The sequence below is a fragment of the Columba livia genome, chromosome 16, assembly GCF_036013475.1.
Source record: "Columba livia isolate bColLiv1 breed racing homer chromosome 16, bColLiv1.pat.W.v2, whole genome shotgun sequence".
Taxonomy (NCBI): domain Eukaryota; kingdom Metazoa; phylum Chordata; class Aves; order Columbiformes; family Columbidae; genus Columba; species Columba livia.
Window position 1 is genome coordinate 6,218,301 of NC_088617.1, and position 23,615 is coordinate 6,241,915.

General features: G+C 65.1%; 4 protein-coding genes across 12 annotated transcripts; 1 reads left to right on the forward strand and 3 right to left on the reverse strand.

Annotated features, from left to right (window-relative positions):
• Nucleotides 1–1,437, reverse strand: SRXN1 (sulfiredoxin 1). Of its 2 annotated transcripts, XM_005499542.4 has the most exons (3): nucleotides 1,038–1,437; nucleotides 669–915; nucleotides 1–426 (listed from the first exon to the last, which is right to left on the reverse strand). In XM_005499542.4, exons 1-2 carry the CDS (start codon nucleotides 1,302–1,304, stop codon nucleotides 712–714), a joined length of 471 nt encoding a protein of 156 aa, XP_005499599.3. In that variant the 5' UTR covers nucleotides 1,305–1,437; the 3' UTR covers nucleotides 1–426; nucleotides 669–711. The 2 variants fall into 2 exon arrangements, with proteins under 2 accessions (XP_005499599.3, XP_064888245.1); XM_065032173.1 differs by having other exon boundaries at nucleotides 1–915; nucleotides 1,038–1,435.
• A 1,301-nt stretch (nucleotides 1,438–2,738) lies between these two features.
• Nucleotides 2,739–8,136, reverse strand: SCRT2 (scratch family transcriptional repressor 2). The gene is made up of 2 exons (XM_065032164.1): nucleotides 7,771–8,136; nucleotides 2,739–5,532 (listed from the first exon to the last, which is right to left on the reverse strand). Exons 1-2 carry the CDS (start codon nucleotides 7,892–7,894, stop codon nucleotides 4,826–4,828), a joined length of 831 nt encoding a protein of 276 aa, XP_064888236.1. The 5' UTR covers nucleotides 7,895–8,136; the 3' UTR covers nucleotides 2,739–4,825.
• Nucleotides 8,137–11,465: 3,329 nt separating this feature from the next.
• Nucleotides 11,466–14,457, reverse strand: SLC52A3 (solute carrier family 52 member 3). 6 transcript variants are annotated; one of them, XM_065032139.1, is made up of 4 exons: nucleotides 14,318–14,457; nucleotides 12,408–13,474; nucleotides 12,035–12,158; nucleotides 11,466–11,894 (listed from the first exon to the last, which is right to left on the reverse strand). In XM_065032139.1, exons 2-4 carry the CDS (start codon nucleotides 13,430–13,432, stop codon nucleotides 11,682–11,684), a joined length of 1,362 nt encoding a protein of 453 aa, XP_064888211.1. In that variant the 5' UTR covers nucleotides 13,433–13,474; nucleotides 14,318–14,457; the 3' UTR covers nucleotides 11,466–11,681. The 6 variants fall into 6 exon arrangements, with proteins under 6 accessions (XP_064888211.1, XP_064888214.1, XP_064888212.1 ...); XM_065032142.1 differs by having other exon boundaries at nucleotides 12,408–13,469; nucleotides 14,318–14,454; XM_065032140.1 differs by lacking the exon at nucleotides 14,318–14,457 and adding an exon at nucleotides 13,854–14,013.
• A 27-nt stretch (nucleotides 14,458–14,484) lies between these two features.
• Nucleotides 14,485–22,833, forward strand: FAM110A (family with sequence similarity 110 member A). Of its 3 annotated transcripts, none has more exons than XM_065032136.1 (2): nucleotides 14,485–14,613; nucleotides 21,012–22,833. In XM_065032136.1, exon 2 carries the CDS (start codon nucleotides 21,081–21,083, stop codon nucleotides 22,095–22,097), a length of 1,017 nt encoding a protein of 338 aa, XP_064888208.1. In that variant the 5' UTR covers nucleotides 14,485–14,613; nucleotides 21,012–21,080; the 3' UTR covers nucleotides 22,098–22,833. The 3 variants fall into 3 exon arrangements, with proteins under 3 accessions (XP_064888208.1, XP_064888207.1, XP_005516040.2); XM_065032135.1 differs by lacking the exon at nucleotides 14,485–14,613 and adding an exon at nucleotides 16,715–18,983; XM_005515983.3 differs by lacking the exon at nucleotides 14,485–14,613 and adding an exon at nucleotides 18,990–20,054.
• Nucleotides 22,834–23,615: the final 782 nt, after the last annotated feature.

Sequence of the window (23,615 nt, forward strand, 5' to 3'; positions counted from 1 at the left end):
TGTGGGGGTTTGATTGCCTTTATTCCAGATGCAGGAGTGGGTGTCCCCACCACACCATCCCAGAGATGTCCCCCCCAGAGAAGAGGAATGCAGAATGTGCCCAAGGGTAGGGACAGGAGGTTTCGGGGCAGGCATAGCCCAGGGTCCTCCCGATTTGGGCACAGTGTGACCCCAGACTCGCTGGAGGAGGTCTGGGAACTGGCCATGCCAGGTTTGGCTGTGCCTCTCCCGGTTTGGCTGTGTCCCAGTTTGCCAGTATCCCTTCCTAGTTCGGCTGTGCCCTGGACGGGCTGTGACCTGGCCCAGTTCCAGTGTGTCCCGGTTCAGGCTGTCCCGGTTCAGCCGTTTTCTGTTGTGCTGTGCGCCAGTTCAGCCCATCCCGGTTGAGACGTGCTCAGGTTCAGCCGCACCCCGTCCCGATTCATCCTGTGTGGGTTCATCCCGTTCCGGTTCGTCCCGTTCCGGCTGAGCCGTGCCCCGGACTAGCCCGTCCCGTCCCGGTTCATCCCGTTCCGGTCCCCGCGGCGCGGCACAATAGCGCCACCTGCCGGCCCCGCCGCCCCGCACCGCCCCGGGAGCCTCCCGGTGCCAGCGAGACCCCGACCCCGTCCCGACCGGGGGGGCGCGGGGCCCCCGGATCAGGCCCAGCTCAGCCCGCGAACACCCACCGGGCCGGGGCTGCGGGGACCGTGCAGGCTCCGGGCTGCCCGGCTAGCGCAGGTGGGGGGTGGAGGAGCCCAGGTAGGTGCGGAGATCGCTGAGGGTGGACGGGATGATCTTGGCGGGGATGGTTTCCCGGTTGAGCGCCTGGTGGGCGGCAAAGCGGTGGCAGCCCCCGAAGGAATAGAAATAATCCCCGCCCTCGCTGCCCTTGACCCAGAGCACGTCGATGGGGGGGACCCGCTCGGGATCCTCCTGGAAAGACAGAGACCCCCGAGAGCAACACACCCCATGATCTACCTGTGCCAGGGCTGCGGTGCTGGCAGCTGTGCTAGTGGTGTGCCCCGGGGGCAGGGGTGGGTGAAGGGGGGGCTCACCTGCAGGGTCTGCATCAGGCTCTGCACCTTATCCGGCTCCAGCTCTGCTGGGATGGGCCGAATGAGAACACGCATGGGCACGTTGTGCACGGCCGAGATGTGCTGCGTGTGGATGCTCCGTTCCTCGGTCTCAGCCATGGCTGCTGTGGTGAACCAGCCTCGTCCTTCCTCCTGCCGGCCCGACTGAGCCTGCCGCTCCACCCCAAGCAGCACAGCACCCAGCCGTGCTGCTCTGCTTCCTCCCAGCCCAGCCATCACCATCGTCATCGCCACCGCCTCGCTGTTTTGCAGAGTCACAGTGAAGGGGCAGGACAGGCTGCCGGGAGCGGTGCCAGTGCTGACTGGCCTGCTGCCGGCTCCTCTCTGCCCTGGTGCTACTACGATCGGGGCTACTCTTGGCTCCCTGTCTGAGCAGGACACCCCTTGGCACCCAGTGGGTGCTGGGGGTCCCTGTCCTGCCCCCCACCCTGGGGCTGCCTGAGGGTCTCTGCTCCCCAGAGACCCCTCCCCACTGCACTGACGCCTGCAGGGTCCTCAGCGAGGAAGAGGCACCATGAAACAACTCCAGAGGTGAGCAGCGAAGCACGGATGCTCTGCAGCTGGGCAGACACTGCGGTGCTCTGGCCCCAAGTCTTTCTAGGTCATTTCACCAGACCAGTGTCACAAATGTTGGAGAAGCTCTCAGCAAGAACTGGGTCTCTTGCCCCACCAGTGGACAGAACTGGGGCAACCTGGATCCATAGCAGGGCCGTGGTGCCGGTGGATGGCTGCCCCTGGTCCCCCCACCCTGACTCCCAGGGAGGGTCTCCAGCCCCAGTGCTGACTCAGAAACATGCCGGTGTGACAGCGTGCGCTGGGTGACTCACTGCTGTGTGTGAGGGCTGGGGATGGTCACACTCGGGGATGGGCATGCAAGGCTCCAGGATGAGCTTTTTGTGGGATGAATCCAGTGATGACTTTGCAGGTGAATTATTGTGCTCTTGCCTGTGGGGCAGCACCGATGTCACTTGGAGCACAGGGCTCAGCGAGGGCTTTGCTGATGAGCTGGAGGCTGAAAATAATTTGCCCCGTTTGGCACCCATCTGTGGGGAAGGAAGGTGGGGGAGGGAGGGGCAGGAGCACCCGGCTGCCCCCGGGAGCGAGGCTCTGCCGGGATGTTCCCACTGCCCCGACCTCTGCCTGTGTGGGCAGGAGTGGATGCAAATGTGATGGCAGATTAAATGAAATCAGCTCACCAAACCCTTCCCATCCTGCATGGCCAAGCCCCGGGGGTGAGGCTGGGGGTGTGTGAGCATCGCTGGGCAGCCCCTGGGCTCTCTGTCCCACTGCTGGGATCTCACACGGCGCTTCACTTCCAGGTCAACACTCTGCCACTGCTCACAGCCTCTCCTGGCACTTTTGCAATCTGGGTGTCATTACAAACCCACAGCAGGGGGTTGTCTGGCCGCTGCCCGCTGGCTGCCAGGGCTGGCGAGGCAAAGCGGGCAGCGCTGGATGCTCCAGCTGCATTAGCCGCCCCCTTCCCAGCTGTCTGCTGGGGCATCTCCAGCCCTTGGTTTGAGGCAGATGATTTTTCCATGATGCTCTTGCCCCAGGGCTGCCCATGGCACCACGGGACAGCCAGGCTGGTGACTGGCTTCCCCTGTCCAGTGCTCACATCACCACCCACCACCGCCGGTACAAACCTCTCGAGACACGTGGTTAGTGGCAGAAATCCCTTTTATATCCCTGAATTGCATTACAAGTAATACTGCGGGTGGCCAGTTCTCAGTAGACTTGTCTTACTGGGGGCTGTCAAGTACAAAACCTGGCAGAAAAAAATCTATCATGCATGTAAAATTATTGCTGTCATATCTGCTATTTACAGTATAGGCAGGGGCAGAGGCATGGTGCCCTGTGCCTGCCCAGCCAAGGGACGTGGTGCTGCCGCAGAAAGGTCCTGGCATCATGGGGAAAGTCAGGCTGCATCCGTGCTGGTGGGTGCCTGTGTGGCCAGGGCGATGCTCTTCCCCTGCGTGGGATGTGGGTGCATGGCCACCATGCTGTGGCAGCGAGGACCGTGCCAGGGGTGTCCCTGGGAGGTGCTGAGCCTGCAAAATGTGACCGTGACAACACGGGCACCGAGGCAGTGGGAGGAAGACGGCACAGGGAGGAAGACGGCGCAGGAAGACGGTGTGGGGTACACGAGTGCCCCCCGTGGGGTGCCGGGCTGAACCCCAAAGGTGTTGGGGACCGGCATGGGGTGATGGGGCCATGGCAGCTCGTGGCCGAGGTAGGAAGCAGAGGCGTGGATCGGGCCCTGCTCCTGGACGCTGCACACGTGGTGCTTGCTCCGGGGCCGGTGCGGGGGTGCAGCACCGGGAGGTTGCATAGAATGGCTGGTTAGTCCCCACCAGGCTAGTGTGGGGCAGGGAGCAGAGCAGGAGCCTGTGGCAGCGAGGAAGACGAAGAAGAAGGGCTTTGCCTTTGGGGGAGGCTTGCAGGGCGCGGAGCTGGGCTGCTGGGCCAGCTCGTGCCCTCCCGCCTCTGTACCCACTACACAGACTGCTTGTGGGGTCCTGTCCCCGTCCGTGTCACTGTGGCTGTGTCCTGGGCACGGCGGCTCTGCTGCAGCTCGGCCACCTCCCGCAAGCCAGTGCTGGCACGGCCCTGCCAGTCTTGGCAAATAAATAGTGAAAAGCATAAGTTATAAATAATATAAATAAGAACGTTTAAATAGACTCACCTGAACTTTACGGCTACACTGACCCCTCCTCCTGAGTGCAGGTGGGGGCGATGGCAGGGGGGCTAGGAGCTCGCTGGGGAGGGGTCCAGGCAGAGCCTGGGGGTGCATGGGGGGCAGTTGGGGGTTTGGTGCTGCCCCAGGGCTGGGTCTTCAGCCCAGCCATCAGCCTGGCCCTTTGCATGCATGGTAGGGGCAGCCGCATCTGCCTGGGGGGGCTGTTCCCCTGCCCATCACTGTGGCGGGGGCCTGTTGTGCCTGGCAAAGCTGGGAGCCAGGAGCCAGCAGGGTACATGTCCATGGGTCTGTGCTGGGAGCCCCTCACTCTTTCCCTGACGCCAGGGCTGCGGAGCTGCAGTGCCATGGGCCCATGTCCCATGGGACTGTTGCCAGGCAGGGGGACATCGAGGTGCCCCAGGGCTTGGGGGGTAGGCTGCAGGGACCCCAGCCTCCATGGGTGACTGAAAGCCCTGTCCTCCTGTCAGCCGTACCATCCGTCGGTTCCGCTGAGCTGCTGGTAGCACCAGCCCATGGTCCCATCAGTGTTAGGGTCAAGGTGAGGTTTTGCTCCTGGGGGGAGCAGAAAAGTGTCTTTTCTACCCTGGGGTCCCCTGGGAGGAGAAGCAGCAGATCTAAATAAATAATTGTAATAAATTAAATAAATAGAGGTGAAAGTCACAAGCCGGGGTAGGAAAGTCTCTCCTGGGTCTGGAAGAGGTTCCCGGGTAATTCCCCCGCAGAGAGACCTGCCTGGCTGCGGGGGGCTCGGGGACCCGTGGGCTGCACTGGGTCTGTCCCTTCCTGGGGAGCGCTGGGCACCCTCCTCCCAGCTGGGGAGTGAGTCTGCAGGGATGTGTCCTCCAGCCACTGTGCAGCCACAGACCGGCCGCTGCAGCTGCAGGAGAGCTGGAGTGAGGACCAGGATGGGGATAGGGATGGGGATGGGGATGGGGACAGGGATGGCAATGGGAACGGGGATGGCAGTGGGGACAGGGATGGCAATGGGAACGGGGATGGCAATGGGGGTGGGGCATGAGGATGAGGATGCGCCACAGGGGCTGGGGGGCTAGTTCCCTATTGCACAGCTGTGTTCGGAGCCCTTAAAGCAGGCGGACTCGTAGTGCTTGTTGAGGTACGACTTGAGGGCGAAGGTCTTCTCACACTGCTTGCACTTGTAGTGCTTGAAGGCGGAGTGGGTCTGCATGTGGGCGCGCAGGTTGGAGCGGTCGGCGAAGGCTTTGCCACAGTGGGAGCAGCCGAAGGGCTTCTCCCCCGTGTGCGAGCGCATGTGGCCCTGTAGCAGCCAGGGCCGGCTGAAGGCTTTGCCGCACACGTCGCACTTGTGCTTGAGGTTGTGGGTGAGGACATGCATGGCCAGGGCGGGCATGGAGACGTAAGCCTTGCCGCAGGTGGGGCATTTTCTCGCCATCTTGCTGTCCAGGCTGCGGTGGGTTTGCTTGTGCCGGCTGAGGTTGGAGGAGGTGGCGTAGGTCTTGCCGCACTCGGGGCAGGAGTGCCGGTGGCTGCCACGGCGCTGGCTCTCGCTGCGCCGGCGCGACCGCCCATCGGTGATGAAGAAGGCATCCATGGAGTAGCTGTCTGTCACCGCTGCCTCCCCATTGAAGTAGCGGGCGGAAAAGCTGGACTGGGGGCTCTCGGGGTCGCTGTACTCCTCATGGCTGGGGGTGTAGGCTGGGTCCGGTGGCGGTGGCGGCAGACCCTGCTTCTTGTCAGTGTCATAGCTGGCGGGTGCCAGGCAGTGCTGGAGGTACCCTGTGGGGACAAGACAGTGAGGTCACCATCCCTCTGGGCCAGGTCCACTGGGGACAAGGGAAAGCCACGAGCCAAAAATGCTCATTGGGGGTGCAGAACCGGAGCTGTTCCCCCCTGCACCAGTCCCTGTCCCTGCACAACCCCCCAGGCACTGAAGCCCTGTCTGCACAGGGCCAAGTCTGGCCTGGCTCCTGTTCCTGTCTGCCAGCAGGATGCGTCCCATCCTGCGGGGCTGCCCCAGGTGGGAGCTGGGGACAGGGCTATGGGACATCCATCTGCGCTTGCCCAGGGGCCGCCCCGCTGCCCAGGCTGCAGGCAATCCCCAGGGGCCATTAGCAGCCAGACAGCTGTCGGTGCCGGGAGCCCCATTGTTCAGGGGGGCAGGTGCGGGTAATGAGCTCTGCTCCATCCACCTTGGCTCCAGGAACCCGCGGCAGCCAGGACAAGGGGGAAGAGGTTGCCCCGGGTTTCCCTTCCCCAGCAAAGGGGCTGGGAAAGGCCCCTCAGCTCCCCCTGTCCCTGGGGATGGGGCAGCACCCAGAGGCTGGGGGCAATGGGGCCCTGGGCACCCATAGAGGAGAGAAACCCACAGCTCCCCAGGCACAAAGTGGAACTCAGGTGCAACGCCAGTAGTGTGACATTGGCACATGTCTGCTCATGGCCTGGCTCTGGATAATGGACTCCTGACCCATGGCAGAGTGGGCACCACGTGGGCACCCCTGTCCCTCCATGCTGGCATGTGGAGGTCACTGCGGGAGGAGCAGCGCAGCCTTCTTCCTGCTGGGCCAGCAACCTTGTAGGACAGGATGCCACTCCGGCTTCCCCAAACTGGTCCTGGTGGTCTCCTGCCTTGCGCACGCTGGGCATTGCCAGCTGCTTCAGAGGACACAGCCCTGCTGTTGGTGACAGTGGGGGCTGTCAGGGGCCCAGGGTCGGCGCATGGCCAGGCTCACCAATGCATGGCAGCAGAGCAGCATGGACACCCCCCAGCTGCAGCTGAGCATCCCCTAAATCCAGGCCCCTCCTGCCCATGGGACACCCCTTGATCCCCCTGCCCGGCTGCTGCTGTTTGTCCCATGGGAGGTTGGGGGTGCCTGTGGTGGGGAGGGGGCTGCGTGCTGGGGACAGAGCTCGGCCCCCCGTCCCCCCGCGCCGTGCTGACAGCGCGGTCGTGCGGGCTGTGCAGAAAAGCGCTCTGCTCAGCAATTTCTCACCCTGCCTCCGAGCATGCAGCAAGGTTATTTCCAGGAGAGCAGCGTCGGCAGCTTCTGCCCAGCTGCAGCACATCCCTCCCCCATCGGCTCTTGGCTCCTGATGCGGGAAGGGGGGGAGCAGAAGACCCCGCCCCGTGCCTCGCACCCCTGTCCCCGGCTGGGAAACCCCTCCAAAGGCTGGGGAGCAGCGCGCAGTAGGAAAGCGGGGACAAGCACCGCAGTGGTCAGGGAATCTCGGCTTGTGCGTGGCTGGATCAGGCCCATCCCCGCACCCAGCTCAGCTTCTCGGTGCCCGAGCAGTCGGGACCCGACACCTCCCGGCCCGGGACAGACGTTCCCCGGGCCGCTCTTCCAGGGCAGGTCCCTGCGCCGCCCCGTCGGGGGTCTCTGCCGACCCCGGGTGACTCCCACAGTCCGCCCGGGTGTCCCCTGGCAGGAGGGGGCTCCAGGGACCCCGGCCACCCGCCAGCCCAGCCCTTCGCTCCGCTCCCAGCGTTGCGGGGAGGGGGCTGCCCCCCACTTCTCCCCGCCTGCTCTCCGCGCCCCGGGGAGGTGACGATCCCAACCGCGCTGCCGGGGGGGCTCGGGGCACCGCTGCGAACAATAAAACCCGCAGGCACGGTGAGGCTCCCGCTCCCCCCGCCGGCTCCCCCGACTGCCCCCGCAGCCCGGCGGCTTCGTACCCCCAAAAAACTTGTCGTGGGCAGAAGCCGGCCTCGCTACACCCCGGCCGGGAACGAGGGGGCCGGCGGGGGCGGCGGGGGCTGCCCACGAGAGCTGCCGCTGTCACGCAGGGGATGTTTCCCCAAGGACCAACTTCGCAGGGGCCGGTGGCCCCGTAACGAGGGACAAGGCGAGGAGGGACGAACCCCCCCGGCCCGCTGCACCCCCGCACGACGCCCGGCAGCGGGACACAACGCCCGGGACCCCCGCCCCGGTCCCCGTCCCCCGCCCCCTGCCCCGCTGGGCGCACACACAATAGCGGCGGGGGGGTCCCACCCGGAGTCCCCGGCCCCGCACTCACCGTCGCCGGCGGCGGGGCCGGGCAGCGCGTAGGGGGGCTCCAGGGGGGCGTAGGGGGGCGCGGGGGCCCCGGCGGCCGGGAACGCCTCCGCCTTCAGCTTCTTCACCAGGAAGGAGCGGGGCATGGCGGGGCCGGGCCGGCGCCCTCAGCACTGGACAGCTCCGGTACCGGCACCGCCACCGGCCCCGGCCCCCGCCCCGCCCCGCCCGGCCCCGGCTGCGCCCGGCGCTCCGGCCCCGGCTGTGCGGGCGGCGAGGAGCGGGGAGCCGAGTGCGAGGGGCGGGGAGGCGGGCGGGCAGGCAGGGCGGCGGGGAGGAGGAGGAGGAGAAGGTGGAGGAGGAGGGGAGGAGGAGGAGGAGGGGGAGGAAGGCAGGCGGCCGGGGGAGGAGGGGGCCTCTCCGCCCGGCTGCGCCCGGAGCCCCCCTGGAGTCCCCCGAGTCGCCGGCTGTGCCGGGCGCCCCGGGCATCACGGCAGTGTGGGCTCCCCTGTCGTCCCCCCCCGGCTACCCTCCCGGTTACACCCCCCCGGCCACGGACAATGGGGACACGCGGGGACTGGGGGGTGGGACACACCGCTGCCTCCCACCGCCTTTGTCTCCTGCCGCCAGCCCCCAGGGCCTGCGACGAACAGGGCTGCGGGGCGGGAGTCCCCATCCATCCCTGTCCTCTCTCCCTTGTCTCCATCCCCGTCTCTATTCCTGTCCCCATCTCTGTCCCTTGTCTCCATGCCTGTCCCTTGTCCCTTGTCTCCAGCCCTGTCCCTTGTCCCTGTCTGTTTCTTGCCCCTTTCTCCTGTCTCTGTCCTTGCTCCCCATTCCTATCCCTCTTCCCTGTCCTAATCTGTCTCTTGTCCCTTTCCACTGACTCCTTTGCCTTGTCCCTTCTCCTGTCCCTTTTTCTCTGTCCCCATCCCTGTTCCTTTTTCCCTGCCCTCATTCCTGTCCAACCTCTGCCCTGTCCCCATCCCTGCCCACCTGTACCTTCCCTTCTCCCCATTCCTCTGCCCTGTCCCTTTTCCCACCTTCTCCCCTTTTCCCATGTCCCTGTCCCCATTCCCATTCCCGGGTTAGCGCCTTGACCTTCGCAGCCCACAACAATAACCGGGCTCGTGGCGGTGCATTGTTCCCTGCTGGAGCCCCCGCTCCCCCGCCTCCCCTCACCGGCGTTCCACTGCCGCCCTTCCCGGAGCAGGATGAGGCCCTAGTCCTGCACACTGTCTCTCCCTGGGGCTGTGGTGGCTGGGGGCTGGTGGGTGACACCAAGGACCTGGCTGGCACCAGGCCCTGCACTCCCCAAGCCCTGCACCGTGGCGAGAGTTGCAGCACTTAACTAAGGCCAGTCCCTCATCTATCACCGCAGGCAGAGATGCTGGCACAGCCAGCACAGAGCAGCCGCGGTGCACCCTGTGCCCTAATAATGGGCACCCCCAGCCTTGGGAGGCACCAGCACCTTCAGTTGGGCATGTGGCATCGGGCCTGGGGGACAAAAGCAGCACCCCTGTGGCTGGCACCCTGGGCCTGGCTGCTTATAGCTGTGTCTGCTCCTCCAGCCGCGCTTGGAGCCAGGGCTGGGGCCATCCCTGCGTTGCTTTGGTCTGGTCACTGCTTCATGTGGTAGCTCACAGCCCAGGGCATCCCACAGCACACAGCATCGCACAGCCATGGGTACCCCACATTGCACAGGATCCCACCTCCCACAGCATCCTAGACCCCAGGGCAACCTCCAGCATCCCCCAGCCCGGGGCAGCCCTCAGCCCACCCCACCAGACCCACACCCAGGGCTGGGGGTCCCGGGGCTGCTCCCCACGTGGGCTGGGGTCTTGCCTCCCCCCCTCCTGCAGCGCTTGGCCGGGGCTCACAGGCAGCGACACGAGTTCCATCTGGCCCTGCAGCGCTGCCCTGACGTCAGGGCTGTGCCAAGTTCAAGGTCACCTCTCCCGGAGGGCCGCAGCCCCAGAGGGACGTTGCCTGCCAGGCTGCTCCCGGTGTCCTCCCCCTGCACACCAGGCTCCTGGCCTCTGCTCCCTGATTTATTTATCTGCGCGTGTGCCATTTCTCTCCTTGAAGGCACGTTTGCAGAATGGGCGATTACTTACGCCCTAGTTGGGCCGGGCCTGCCTGCCTGCCTGCCCGCTGCCCTGGGATTTTGTCTCTCTCCAGGCTGTGGTGTAATAAGGGAGGTAATTAAGTGTAAAAGACAGGAGGAGGGAGGGCTGGGAGAGGGGGAATAGGAACCCGGCTCCTTTCAGAGGCAGGGGACTGAGATAATGTATGTTAATAACCTGCAATCAGTCCTGCCGAGCTGTGCTAATATTGCTGACTGCAGCGGCTGGGCCCCCCCAAATCTGCCCCCGCTGGGGTGGGGAGGGAGGGGAGCGCCAGAAGAAAGGCTCAGCCTTTCTCCTCCGCTGCGGCCTGGGGAGAGCTGTATTTGTGCCTTCCTGAGCAGCTGTATGGAAATAATTCCCATTGGAGGCAATTGTTTTCCCAGCAAGAGGGAGGAGGCGGCGGGTGTCCGGTGGTGAGGGTCCCTGGGGGCTCCCAAGGGCAGGAGCATCCTCTCAGGGCGCAGGCGGGACAGGGTCCCCACTTCAGCTCCTGGTCTCATCACAAGGACTGTTGGATGCACCCCACTCCCAGGATGAGACAAGCTGCCCGTTGGTGCCCCCACACCACCCACGACTCCTCAACCCCCCGCTCCTGCCCCTCATCCCCCACGGGGCCAGATCCTGCCATGGGGTCAGCCAGGAGCTGCAAGGGGGATGCCTGGTGGTGCTGCGGTCAGAGCCCTGCCCTGGCTCCCGCCCTCTCTGCTGCCTTGGCCACCAGCTCAGGGGGGGCTGCTGGCCATTAGCTATTCCAGCCACGTCCTCCTTCCCTGAGGCGGCCGGGCCACAGCCGGAGCCCCGAAGTGGCTCCAATCCCTGGCTTTGAGGCACGGCAGGCGCGGGTCTGGCATTGCCGCCGCTCGGGGAGCAGATTGCCAAACAAAGGGCCGGGGACAAAGGCCCGGCTGCCTCGTGCCCCGGGGAAGGGGCGCATGCGCGTGAAGGGTGTGGACACCGGCCCGGTCTGAGGGCTGCTGCTGCCCTCCAGACCCCTGTGCCCACGGTACCTTGGAGCCCACCTGACGCAGTTTGGTATCAGGTGGTCCTGTGCCATTTCCCAAAGCAGCACTGTGCCCGGTCCCTCGCCATTTCTGCCCCCGCAGCGCTGTCTTGGGGTGCAGCGGGGCTGGGATGGGGTGCAGTGAGGTACAGGGCTACAGGAAGGGAGCAGCAGGCATGGATGGGGCCACAGCAGAGGATGGCAAACACTGGGCAGATCCCCCCAGACCTACCTTGCCTCAGTTTCTCCAGCTGCTATTGAGGCCCTTATGAAAGCCCTATCCCCATGCCCAGCACAGGCTCTGGCACAGCCCTGCCCCAGCTGCCTTTGTCCCCGCTCCCCACAGCTGCTGCAAACCCACCATCCCGGGGCAGCTGCTGCCTCCACCATGGCAAGGGGCCGGGAACGTCGCCAGTGCTGCCAGGCATAGCAGGGGCTGTGCCCACCCACAAGGTCCCAAATGGCACCAGCCCCCCCAGGGGACAGGACGGGATGTGGCCGAAATGTAGCAATAGCCAGGTGAGGGGCACTGGCACAAGCAGCCCCTCTCAACCAGCGTGGGGGTACAGGCAGCAGGGAGACGAGGGCTGAGCAAACACCTTCTATTTGAACACAACGGGGACACCCTGTGCCCAGGCTGGGGACAAAGCCATGGGGCTGCTGCCCCCCGGGGACCCGGCACAACCCAGCGGGGAGACAAGCCCGCAGCCGCCCCGCTCCCAGCACTGCTGCCCGGCCACCCAGCACCCGCTGGTTTGGCGGTGTGTGGTGGCAAGAGGGGCTGTCCAAGGGTGCCCGTCCCGCTCACGCCGGGCACTGCAGGCTGCAGTAGTCAGCGGATGTGAAGAAGTCGTAGACGTTGACGAGGGGGAACATGACCAGGGCTCCCAGGAGGGAGCCCACCTGCTCCGCTGCCCCGTACCACACCAGCGCGCTGTGGCTGCGGCTCCGCAGGATGACCCCGGCCATCACCTTCACGTAGGAGAGCGTCCCGGTGAAGAGCACCCAGGACAGGACCTGGCGGCACAGGGTGGAAAGAGCAGTCAGCAGGGCCAGGGGGGTTCCCCTTATGCAAACGGGGGACATTAGGGCAAGGCTGGAGTAGGGGGTCAGCCCAGAGACTTCCCTGGCCAAGAGAGAGGGACCCTGTGACTTACGATGGTGACATCGCCCCACTGGGACTGCTGGAGGATCGGGCAGGGACTCATCACCGCGACGGCCATGTTGTAGGCGCCAAAGCCTGTCCCTGCCATTGTGAGGGTGCCCAGCAGAGCCAGGGACCTGCAAGAGACATGGAGGTGACACTGAGGAGCACTGCCAGCCTGTCCCTGGTGAGGGCACAGACTGATTGGATCCATGCTGGCTCCATCCTCCTTTCCTGGGGTGACTTCTCTGCCCAGGCACTGACATCCCACAGACACTCTCCCACCCAGTGTCTTATCCCCCCACCCCATTGCAAAGCAGGGGCTGTTCCTGGGACACGAGCCCCAGGAGTGCACCCACTATATCCCCCAGCACCCTGCTACCCACCTGCCAGGCAGGATCATGGACACCATGCAGGCGAGGGGGTTGGCCATGGAGCTGAGTGTGGTCGCGAGGTGGTAGGCGGTGTTGCCGTAGGGCAGGCAGGAGTAGGACTGCACAGATGGCAGGACCCCGTTCGTCAGAGCGCTCACCCAAGCAATGAGGAGGTAGATGAAGGTGAGCTTGGCCAGGGAGTAGACTTTCTCCGGCGGGATGTCCCCAGGCCCCTTGGCATTCTTCGGGCACGGACAGCCTCTGCTTTGGTGCAAGCCAGCTCCCTCATCAGAGATCTGCTCAAACGAGCTCAGAATGATGTTGCTGGGAAATAGGTGCTGCTGGGAGAGCTCCCACACCTTGGGCTGCCTGGCAAGGAAAAAGAAGGCCAGCAAGCAGGCAAGCATCATTACAGTCATGAGAAGGAAGAAGACAAGGGTGGAGAAGTTGGCTGGAAGGTAGTCAGTCACCATCTCAGAGATGGTGGTCTCTATGGTCTCATTGCCAATGGTGACGTTGACTTCGCGGGTGATGTTGGTGCAGATGGAGATTCCAGCGCCCTGGCCCAGGGCGATGAGAGCGGGGATCAGCCCGCTGAACCCTTCACCTATGAAGAAGGTGGTGAGGTACTGAGGTTGCAGCTGCATCATGAAGGGCAGGAAGGTGACAGAGGAGGTGCAGTCCACCAGGGCCAGGAAGAAGGTGAGGATCAGGAAGGCAGTGCTGTAGGTTTTCCCAGCGATGGCAGATGTGTAGTTCCAGAGGAAGGCCAGGAGCAAGCTGGCCACGACACCCACAGACACAACCACGTAGATAACAATCACCTCCTTCAGCAAGCCGGGCCGAAAACGGTACATGAGAGTGACAAAGAGTGGCCCCACATTGGCCATCTGGATGATGATGGTGATGTAGGAGGGCAGGTCCCACTGCTCCGGCAGTACCCTCACCAGCAGTGGCAGCTCAACCCACAGCCCGTTGATGGCCACCCAGGAGCCCATGCCGAAGGCGCAGGCCAGGAGGTGGGTGAGCAGCGCCATGGCTCAGGGCTGGCTGCTCAGCCTGGGGGTGATGCTGCTGCGCTGCGGAGAGAGGCTTTGGTCAGTTGGTGCGGTGAGACCTGACTCCCCTGAAGCCCGAACCCGGCCTCCTGCTGCCTGTGTTCTCACTCAGGCAGGCAGGCAGAGCAGATACCATGGGGGTCTGGGACTCACACTGCCCTCTGCCCCCCACCAGCCCTGGGAAGCCCCCTCCTCCCCGCAAGCCGTGCCGCTGCACCCTCCTCTACCGGGCGAGGAACCTGCTCGGTTCTGCCTGGGCCCCATTCTGGGGAGCTCGGCAGCACCCGGTGCAGAGCCGGGAGGGGACCCGGTGGGCACGGAACCTACCACAGCTCGGTGCGGGACAGCACGGCCTGGCACGGCGTGGCACGGCCTGGCAGACGGTGAAGATGGCTCTCACCTGGGCAGCCAGAGGCCTGGGCAGCCGCTGAGCTGGGCAGGAAGAAGCCTCGTACCTCCCCCGCAGCGCAGGGCAGGGCGGCGCGGGCCCGTCTCCTCCCCGCCGGGTCCCCTGCGGCTCCGGTGGCCGCGGGGAGAAGGGGCCCCCGAGGCCCTACCTGCAAACCGGCCTGGGCTCATTCCGCCGTGCTGAGTCAGCCGGGATCCCGCCACAGTCCCTGCCCGCCCCGGGCACCCGCTCCCGCCAGGAGACCTCCCCAGCCCACGTCCCCGTGTCCCCATGTCCCAGCAGAGCCGGCTACAGCCCCGCGCGGCAGCGCTGAGCCCGCCGGGGGACACCCTGAGCCGGGAGCGTGCGACAAGCTGCCCACGGCTCCGGCGCGGCGGGGAGGTGACGGGGACACCGAGCAGGAACAGCACGGAACGGGGCTCCCGGTCTGCCCGGTCCCTCCCGGGCGAACTCACAGCGTTGGGCCCGGCAGCGGCACGCGGGCGGGCGCGATCCGGCTGCCGGGCAGTGACGTGTGGCCGCGCGTCACCGCTCCGGATGCAGACGGAGGCGGCTCCGCCGCGCTCGGTCCCTCGTGCCGCTCCGGCCCGGCAGCGTCCCGGGGTCAGGGGACAGTCGGGGACACCCCGCGCCCCGCCACGTGCTCGGCAGCGGGGTTTGGGGCACCTGTGCTGGGTGGGCGGGTCCCGGCAGGTCCCGGGCGGGGACGGGCGCTGCGGCTGCCGGCACGGGGCGCGATGGGATAAGAGCGGTAAGAACGCGCAGGGAAAAGCACTGGAGTCCCTGGGGCCACGGGGAGGGGGAATGTCGCACTGCCGAGGGCACCCGTGTGGCTAGAGGGACCAGCTCCGGTCCCAGTTGTCCACCCACCCTCACGGGGCAGGGGCTGGTGTCAGCCTGGGCACGGGGACGCGGCGGGAGGGGGCTCAGGACCCCTCACTCCTGCCTTCCTTCATTCCCGGTGGGTCCCCAGTTTTCACCGGCACAGCCCCTTCCCCAGGTGAGTGCGGTGCCAGCCACGGGGTTCCCCTCTTCTTCCCCCTCAGCCCGACCTTGGGCACCAGCTGGGCCTTTTCAGCTCCCAACTTCTTCCTGGTGGCCAAAGTCCAGCTGTGCCACCTCCAGCTCCTGACCACCTCCTGCCTTCTCCCTGCCTGCCCGGGGGCAGCCCTATGCCTGCCCTGCTGCGGGGCCCACCGCTGCCCTCCATCCTCACATACCACCAGTGCCAGCGGCAGCCCCATGCCCGTGGTGTGCCCAGCTGCGGTGTGGGGTGGTCTCCACAGTGTCACCACTGCCCCAGTGCATCCCAGCTTGGCCAGGTGCCAATGATTATTCTTGGTGGTGTCCTGGACTTTGTGCTTGTCCCCAGCTGAACTGTGTGCCACCAATATCAGGCTGCTTCTTGCAGGTGCAAATGTCACCCGGTGACAGCCTGTGTCTGCACTGGGGACCTTTGCAGGGTCATAGGTGGGGATGGAGCTCTCGGGGGACCCCTGAGCTATCCCACCTTGTGCCCTGACCATGGGGCAGCTGGGGCTGTCAGGTGCAGTGGGGACAAGGTTGTTCCTGTGTCCCTGGTGCTGCAGGGACAGTGCTGGCACAGCCGGGTGCCCATGATGGGGCACAGCTTGAGGTATGGCCATGGTTTAACCCCAGCAAGCAGCTCAGCACCCACCACCTGCTTGCTCACCCTCCCCAGTGAGATGGGGAGAGAATGGGAAGGGTAAAAGGGAAAAAACTGGTGGCTTAAAATAAAGTTGCACAGGGAAAGCAAAAGCTGTGTGCACAAGCGAAGCAAAACTGGGAATTCCTGCACTGCTGCCTGGGGCAGGTGTCATCCCCAGGGCTCCAGCAAAGGCCATCACTGCAAATGTCTGCCTCTTCCTCCTTCTTCCCCAGCTTTTATTGCTGTGCGGGACACCCTATGGATAGGACATCCCTTGCTCAGTAGGGTCAGCTGTCCCATCTGTGTCACCCCCAACTCCTTGTGCACCCCCAGCCTGCTCACTGGCAGGGTGAGGAGCAGAAAAGGCCTTGATGCTGTGCAAGCACCACTCAGTGAAAACATCCCTGGGTTATCAGCATTGTTTTTGGCACAAATCTAAACCAGCCCCATACCAGCTCCTATGGAGAAAATCAACTCTATCCCAGCCAAAACCAGTACAAGTGCCCAGGGGGGACCTGGGAGGGCGGGAGCACATCCAGAACACTGGGAGAAACCAGGTACTGGGGCTTGGGCTGGTCCCAGGACAGCTGCAGTCCCTGGGCACCCATGGGGTTCAGGACAGAGAAGGGGACAGGGCTGGGGAAGGGATAGGGATTGTCCTGTGTTTAATTTGGCAGCACAAAGGAGCAACAAGGCTGGTGAGACCCTTCCCAAAGGCAACCATCTGCAGCACAGGGGAGCTCGGGGGGTTGCTGGGTGTGGGACTGCTGTGCTGCTGCTTCATGCTCCTCACCCAGATCTGCCCGACATGTGCTGCCTGCGTGGTGGGAGATGGCTGTGCCCCCTCTGCCCTCCCGTGCTGCAGCTGAGCCCCCCAGCCCCCCACTCCCCCTGCCCCCCTGGCCCCTCGCCCCTCCGCACCCCCAGCAGATGCGAGCAAAGGCCCCTGAGGCAGATGGCAACATGTGGTAGCCGAGCAGTCCCTGGCCGTGGGACTTTCCTGGGCTCTGGTGACCAGGAGCCCCCTCCCTACCCAGCCAGGTTTGGGAACCTGTCCCTAACTGCAGCCAGCACAGGGCAGGCTGGGAAGGGGGTTCCTGGGGTGGGCACACTGCCTGTGTTGGGGGGGTGCCTGGGCCATGGGAGGGTACGGGGGGGGTCAGCAGCCAGGGAGAGTCGGGGTCTGTTAGTGAGCTGAGCATGGCAAGAGCCACTCCCATTAGCTGCTTCCAGCAGGGAGCTGTAGGGATGGTTGGGCTACTGCTCCATTGCAGGGGGACAAGAGGCAGCCCCTCACCCCTGGGACCACCGTCTGCCCCAGACAAGTGGAAATGATCCCCCCAGACTTGGGGACCCAGTGACAGGTCACAGCCGCTGGCCCCTGTCAGCCCCCCTGGCCCTATTTGCATCCCATTTCCATGTGAAAGGAGCAGGTCAAGTTGAAAGTTGAAAGGCTGGTGGGGGGCGGCCGGGAAGGGGCGGCTGCTGGAGGTGAGACCCTGACAAAGGACCGGATCCCCAGGGCCTGGCGCTCGCCTGGCCGCGGGCTGCGGGCCTGGCCCAGCCAGCAGCCGCCATCTGCGGGTCTGTGCTGCCGTGTGCCGCTGCACAGACAAAGGCCTCGCACCCGGCATGTCCCCATCTGTCACCTCCCCAGCTCCCAGCTGAGCAAGGTGATGCTGGGCCCAGCGAGAGCCTCCCTGAGTCCCCATGTCCCTTGGAAAGCTGCCTCTGCCTGCAGAGCTGCTTTGCAGAGCCCACAGCTGGGGAAACTGAGGCAGGAGAAAGCAGCGGCTTGTTCAGGCTTGGGGCATGTGGCTCAGGGGTGATTCTCCTGCTGCAAAGCTGGCTGCAGGCCCAGCATGGTGAGGGGCTATAAAGAAACACCAGGAATTAACCCCCACCAAGACAAGGGTGTTAAGGCGGTCTCTGGGGGCACCTCTGCTTGGGGCTGCCTGAGTTGCACTGAGCCCCCGCCCTGCTGCTCGCCCCCGGGCACCTGCAGCTGCCTCCACCCAGCACTTACCCCCGGGGAGGATTTGGCCTTTGAGTGAGTGTTTTGAGTTTTTTGCTCATTGGCAGCATTTACCTCCCAGGAGGTCCTTGAAACAGCACGAGCACCCGTGGGAGGTGAAGGCAAAGCTGGTGCCAGCACCCGCCTGTCCCTCTGTTTCCAAACACCATTCCCCCGTCCCTGCTCTGTCCTTGTGTGTCCAGTGCAATGGCAGAGGTGCTGAGCCGGGTTCTGGGGGAGCACTCCCGTGGTGGGGCAGCCCTCCCAAAACCAGTCCTAGCATGCTCCCAAGGAGGGTGAGGCTCTGGGGCGCTGCCTGACTCCAAAATCACCCGGATGCCCAGACGTGTCCGGGCAGCTGCCTGCAGCCGCTGCCTGCATCCCACTGTCTGCACCCTGCTTCCTGCACCCGGCTGCCTGCACCCCGCACAGCCTCAGGACAGTGGGGGGACGTAGCGTGACCAGACAGGTGCTTGCAGGCTCTGCTGTCTCTCACCACACCAGGCAGTGTTTTTCCAGCCAAGCTCGTGGTGTGGATCCACCTTTGCCATTGCCTGAGCCGGGCACTGGCAGTTTTCCATGCACTTCACTCAGCTCTTCTCTCTCTGTCAGCTCCTTGTCTCGCTGCCAAGAGCAGTTTGAAAAACACTGGGTTCTAACCAAGCTGCGTGGGCCAAACACTCAGCCCCTGCACACCAAGCTGGACGTCACTGCAGGATCTGCCCACACTACAGGCAGGAGCTGCCCGTTCCATGTGGCTGCAGGGTCAGCGGCCCTTCTCCGGTCTGTCACCTCCCTTCGTGCCAACAGGGTTATTTTATTTTGCTGTGTGTTGGGTTTATTGCAGAGGGCTGCTGCCGGGTGCGTGGGAAATCAAGGTGATTTTTGCAAACCAGAGCAGGCCCTGCTGGCTGTGCCGGTGGCACACAGGGAGCCGGGTGGCAGCTCTGTGCCCGCGGGAGGGCTGGGGATGTTCCCCTCTCTCTGAGCCCAGAGGGGCACCAGGACCCTCTGCCTACAGCGGGCAGGGGACATCCAGGGGTGTTTTGGCTTTGGCAGCGTGTGCACCCCAGGATGTGCATCCGCGCTGCCCAGCCGGCACCACAGGCTGAACCGGCACCTGTGCCGGGACGTCACCGGACACCTTCACACTGTGTGACGCAGCCTGGCACGGGGGAATACCCCATGCTTTTCATCCCATGTGAGCGCTGAGCTGTCTCGCAGCGTGTCCTCACCCGGTGCTGACTCAGCGGGAGCAGCCGTGGCACAGAGACGCTCCAGCACCGCACCAGCTGCTGTCCCACCGGGAGAACGGGAGGACGTGGCTGGGGAGGAGGAGGCACAGGGATATCGGGACACCCCCAGGACAAGTGTTGGGAGAAGCAGTGTGGCAGCTGGACTGTGCCAGGGAGGCTCTCACGTCGCAGGGCTGATCCAGGTGGGTGGTGGAGGTGGTGCTGGTTCTGTGCCCATCCTGTGTGGCAGCATGGGGCTGGGTCACCCGCTGTCCGGGACGGCTGCCACCCAGCAGGAGGTGACCCGGCGTGCCGGAGCAAGCCTGGCTGGGCTGCTTGTGCCAGGAGGGAGCAGAGCCAGAGCTGCGGCCAGGCATTGCCGGCATGAGAAGGGCTGTCAGCCCTGGCACTCGCATCTCTGCGCTCCAGCCAGGGGCATGGGACAACGCCACTGTGTTCTTGGGGCAGTTTGGAGGGCAGCTCAGCCCAGCTCAGCTCAGCTCAGCCTGGCTCAGCTCAGCGCGGCCATGCCAGGGCAGGCTCAGCACCACAGGAATGTGGAGCAGCAGGTTGTGCCCAGCCAGGTGGGGGGGAGCCCACACTGGCCATGGCTGGCTGTGCTGGAGGTGCCTGGATCCTTGTCCCTGTGCCCCCAGAGCCATCTCCTCCATGGCTTGGCCACGGGGCTGAGCCTCTGGCACTGAGCTGAGCTCCAGCACTGGATGTGGGGACACGTCCCTGCTGCTGGGTCAGTGAGGCTCTTGACCAGCTGCCCCTGGTCTCTGGTAGGAGTGTCTGTGCTGGCATTGGGACCGTCTCCAGCTGTCCCTGTGCCTGGCTGGCCCCCCACAGACACTTTCCAGGTCAGAAGACAGCATGTCCCCCCGGGCAGGGGACAAGGACAGGGACAGCCAGCTTCCCCCAAGCTGTACGCCCGTCACAGTGCATCAGGTCAATGCACCATGTGCTGTGGCGGCTACTGTGTGGGGACCCTGTTGGGGTGGAGGGACCCCACTGGGGTGCTGATCTGGGGGGGCTGGGGCCGACACACCGGTGCACATGGGCTGGCAGACGGCGCTGCCATGGCTCGGCACAGCCATTGCGTGGTGCTGTGGGTGCTGGGGCTGGTTCCTGACGCGGAGACGGGCCCTGGGTTGCACCCAGGAAGTTGTGCGCGCAGGCGGGCGGCTGACGGTGACAGTGACGGCAGCCTGCTCGGGGCCACCACGGGAGGGAGCAGGGCTGTGGCACCCTGGCTCCCACTGCTGCACCCGGTGAGTGCCAGGGCTTGCTGTCACCCCCCCGGGGCTCACCTGTCCCCCGAGATGGGGACCCCCAGAAGGGTTCTCAGAGCAGCTCGGGAAAGGGGATGGAGAGGGAGGGGAATGTGGGGGCAGGTCAGACCCCACATATCCCCCCTATGCACGCTGAGTCCCTCTGTGCACTGGGACCCCTCTGGCTGTGCCCAGCCTGGGCGGGGGCTGCAGAGGGGTGCAGGGCTGGTTTGGGCTCCTCCTGCGTTTTGGGCGGGCCAGTGCCTCTGTGTGACCACAGAGGCGGGAGCTCTGCTAGTTGGGGTTGGCGGGGGCCCAAGGACAGGGGGTGCCTGCAGCGCAGCACCCCACTGGTGCTTTCCAAGGAGCTCAGGGGTGGGAGCGGGGAGCCCGGAAGCAGTCTCAGAGCCTGCGAGGGGATGGCGAGCCAAGGGGGAAGCAGGGAGCGGAGCCTCGGAACCCCCAGCTGGGTGGGGTGCTGGGTGATTGGGGCAGGTGATGCAGCCTTGGGTGCAGACAATGCACCCCTCGCTGTTGGCAATGCTTCTCCGGGTGCAGGTATTGCACCCCTGGATGTGGGCGACGCTCCCCTCGGCACTGGTGGTGTGGGCAGAGCATTGGCAAGGAGCACCAGGGCACCGCCACCCCTCTCCATCCCAGGCTGGCTCTCCAGGGTGCCCCTCGCCGGGGTGCCCTCCCCACCGGCGCCATTGGCCCGGGTGCAGTTTGAAGCAGGTTTGCTGCGCGGATTGGCTGGGTGACGTTTCGGGGAGGCCATGGCGGAGGCGGAGGCGTGGTCCCTGCCTTCAAATAGGAATCCTGGCGCGGCCAGCGCAGGCAGTGCAGTACCGCACAGCCCCACACAGCCTTTGTCTGCTCGAGGGGCCGGGGTGCAGGCAGGGAGCAGGCAGGGAGCAGGCAGCGCCTGCCAGCCCTCACCCCAGCCCCTCTTTGCAGGTGACAGTGTGTGAGCCCCTTGCTGCCCGTGGTGGCCACCCACCCCGCGCCCCGGTGCCACTGCAGAGGATGCCCATTGAGGCTCTGCAAGCCAGTGACGCCATGAAGGGGGTGACGGTGACGGCACCCTTCACCTCGGCCATGCCCATCCGCATCCTTAGCAAGGGCCCTGCGTATTTCCGCCGGCGAGCTGAACCAGGTGCCGGGAAGCCCAGCGCTGTGGAAAGGCTGGAGGCTGACAAGGCCAAGTACGTGAAGAGCCAGCAAGTCGCCAGCACCAAGCAGGAGCCGGTGAAGCCACCGCTACTCAAGCAGCCCCTCTTCACTCCGGGGGTGCGCCGGGCTGTGCTCACCCCCAGCCGCAGGGCACCCCCGGGGCCGCTCTGCGCCGAGGCCAGCGGCACGAAGACCTCGCTTAACCTGGAGATCCTCAACAACCTCATCAACCTCTGCGACAGCCCTCTCCCCAAAGCAGAGAGCTCGCTGGTCCGGGAGCACAAGTGGAGGGTGGAGGCACCGGCAGCACTGGGTGGCAGGGCACAGGGTGCCAACAAACCACCAGAGAGCCCTGCCACCACCAAGCCCACCGGCAGCGTAGCCGTGCGGAGAGTGGACGTCCGTCCCTGTGGGGCTCCGCAGGGCCAGGTGACACCAGTGCCCATGTCCCCTATCCTGGGGGGGCGGGCTGTAACCCCTGCGCAGATCTCGCCCGCCCGCCCTGAGAGCGCCCGCCGTCAGCCGCTGCTGCACCGCTCCAAGTCAGACCTGAGCGACCGGCTCTCGCGGGCCACCGCTGACCTGGAACGCTTCTTCAACTACTGTGGCCTCGACCCCGAGGAGGTGCAGGACATGGGTGCCGAGCGCTTTGCCCGCGCCAGCTCCGACATCGTGTCCCTCAAGTTTCACAGCGTGAGCACAGCCAGCTCGGAGGGTGACCGCTCGCCGCCCAGTGTCGCCACGCCGGAGGGGCGGCCAGCTGAGCGCGTCCCCTACGGCATCTCTGTCATCGAGCGCAACGCCCGCGTCATCAAGTGGCTGTATGGGCTGCGCCAGGCCAGGGACCCCCAGCAGGTTTCCAATGTGTAGCAGTACCATAGTGGTGACCAGTGCCGGGGACAAGTTGCTCACGAGCAGGAGATACTGGACATGGAGTGCTGGCTGTGGCCCAGGAGGCACAGGGACCTCTCGGCGGTGACAGGACCCTTGAACTCATCTCCCCACTTACTTCCCTGTCCCCTGGGCCACAGTGGCACCGGCAGAGCCTCGGTGTGGTGGCTGAGCATCCTTCCGGCTGGCTCTGGCTCCATCAGACCCCTGCACCGGCACTGCAAGCCAGGTTCTCGTGAGCAGGGCAGAGGACATGTGTGTCCCCATGTGCATGGCTGGTCCCCAACACTGTCCCCTCGCCCGCTCCTGCAGGACCCCGTGTGTGGTCCTCCTGCCTGTGCTGCCAGAGGCTCCTGCCTGCCCTGCCCCTACCAGCACTTCCTGGGACTCCCTCCCTGCAAGGAGCAGGGACGCAGCTACGCTGCCTGGGGCGGGGGCTGTTTCCTGGCAGCCCCCATCTTAATGCCGGTGGTCTGGGAGCAGTGGGGTGCTTTGTGGGGGGCAAACCCGACCCCTCCTTAGGCAGCCCCAGGCTGCATGTGTGTTTGAGTGTCTGTGAGCGCTTGTGTCCCCTCCCGGTGCCAGCGGGCACACAGCTCTGCCACACCGGGCCCTGCTATTTATGAAGACGATAGTTGTTGGTCTCTTCCTAATTTCTACTGTTTTTCCCGATGTTTTATCTGTAAAAAATAATAATGCAACCGGTTGTAGTAAATCTGTGTGCTTTGGAAGCTATGTGGGCTGCCATCTCTCAAGGTGGTGTGGATTGGGATGGGGCAGGGACCCCGGGGTGCTGGCACCTTCTGGGGCTCGGCAGGGGCTGGCGGTGCCAAGAGGCGTGTGCTGGCGGGAGCGATGGGTGCTGGTGGGAGCGATGGGTGCTGTGCCGTGGTGTGCCAGCGCGGGGCCTGGCAGGCATGGTAGGGGTGGCGGTTGGGTCTGGCAGGTCCCGGCAGAGCCCTGGCCGGCGGGATTCCCCTCTGCGCCACAGCCAGCGCCAAGTCGACCGCGCAGCCCCCCTCCCTCCTTGCCCCTCTCCGGCACAGAGCTTGGCCAAGTCCCGGCTCCTGCGGGGCTGCGAGATGGGGCAGCGATATCAAGACCTCCCAGGCAGGCTGGGGAGGCGCGAGGATGAAAGTGGGTGCAGGGAGTGCTTTGAAGATGAAAAACACCCGTGTGGAGTCCCCAGGCAGCCTCGCACGGCACCACAGCCCATGCCTGTGCTGGTGAGGTCCTCCTGCTCCGCACCGTGCTGCTGCATCTCATGGGGGCAGGTGGCTGCTGGGGAAGTTGGCACCAAAGCCACCAGTGCCTGCAACCAGGGGACTCCACCAGGACACTGGGCCTGCTGCTGCTCCCCTGCCCCCGGCTCCAGTCACGTTGGTGGGGCCGTGGCTGCAAATGGTTCCACGTGTGCAGGAACTCAGCCTGCCTGGCAGGGGCAATGTTTGGCAAATGCCACATGCACCATGGCAGTGACAGGTGGGTGACAAGGTC

Coding starts and splice junctions, on each gene's coding strand:
- SRXN1 (XM_005499542.4), bottom strand. CDS start 1,304: ATGACGATGGTGATGGCTGGGCTGGGAGGAAGCAGAGCAGCACGGCTG. Junction 916..1,037: donor GCCTGATGCAGACCCTGCAG/GTGAGCCCCCCC, acceptor CTGTCTTTCCAG/GAGGATCCCGAGCGGGTCCC.
- SCRT2 (XM_065032164.1), bottom strand. CDS start 7,894: ATGCCCCGCTCCTTCCTGGTGAAGAAGCTGAAGGCGGAGGCGTTCCCG. Junction 5,533..7,770: donor CGGCCCCGCCGCCGGCGACG/GTGAGTGCGGGG, acceptor TTGTCCCCACAG/GGTACCTCCAGCACTGCCTG.
- SLC52A3 (XM_065032139.1), bottom strand. CDS start 13,432: ATGGCGCTGCTCACCCACCTCCTGGCCTGCGCCTTCGGCATGGGCTCC. Junction 12,159..12,407: donor TCCATGATCCTGCCTGGCAG/GTGGGTAGCAGG, acceptor TGTCTCTTGCAG/GTCCCTGGCTCTGCTGGGCA. Junction 11,895..12,034: donor AGTGGGGCGATGTCACCATC/GTAAGTCACAGG, acceptor CTGTGCCGCCAG/GTCCTGTCCTGGGTGCTCTT.
- FAM110A (XM_005515983.3), top strand. CDS start 19,503: ATGTGGGGACACGTCCCTGCTGCTGGGTCAGTGAGGCTCTTGACCAGC. Junction 20,055..21,011: donor GGCTCCCACTGCTGCACCCG/GTGAGTGCCAGG, acceptor CCCTCTTTGCAG/GTGACAGTGTGTGAGCCCCT.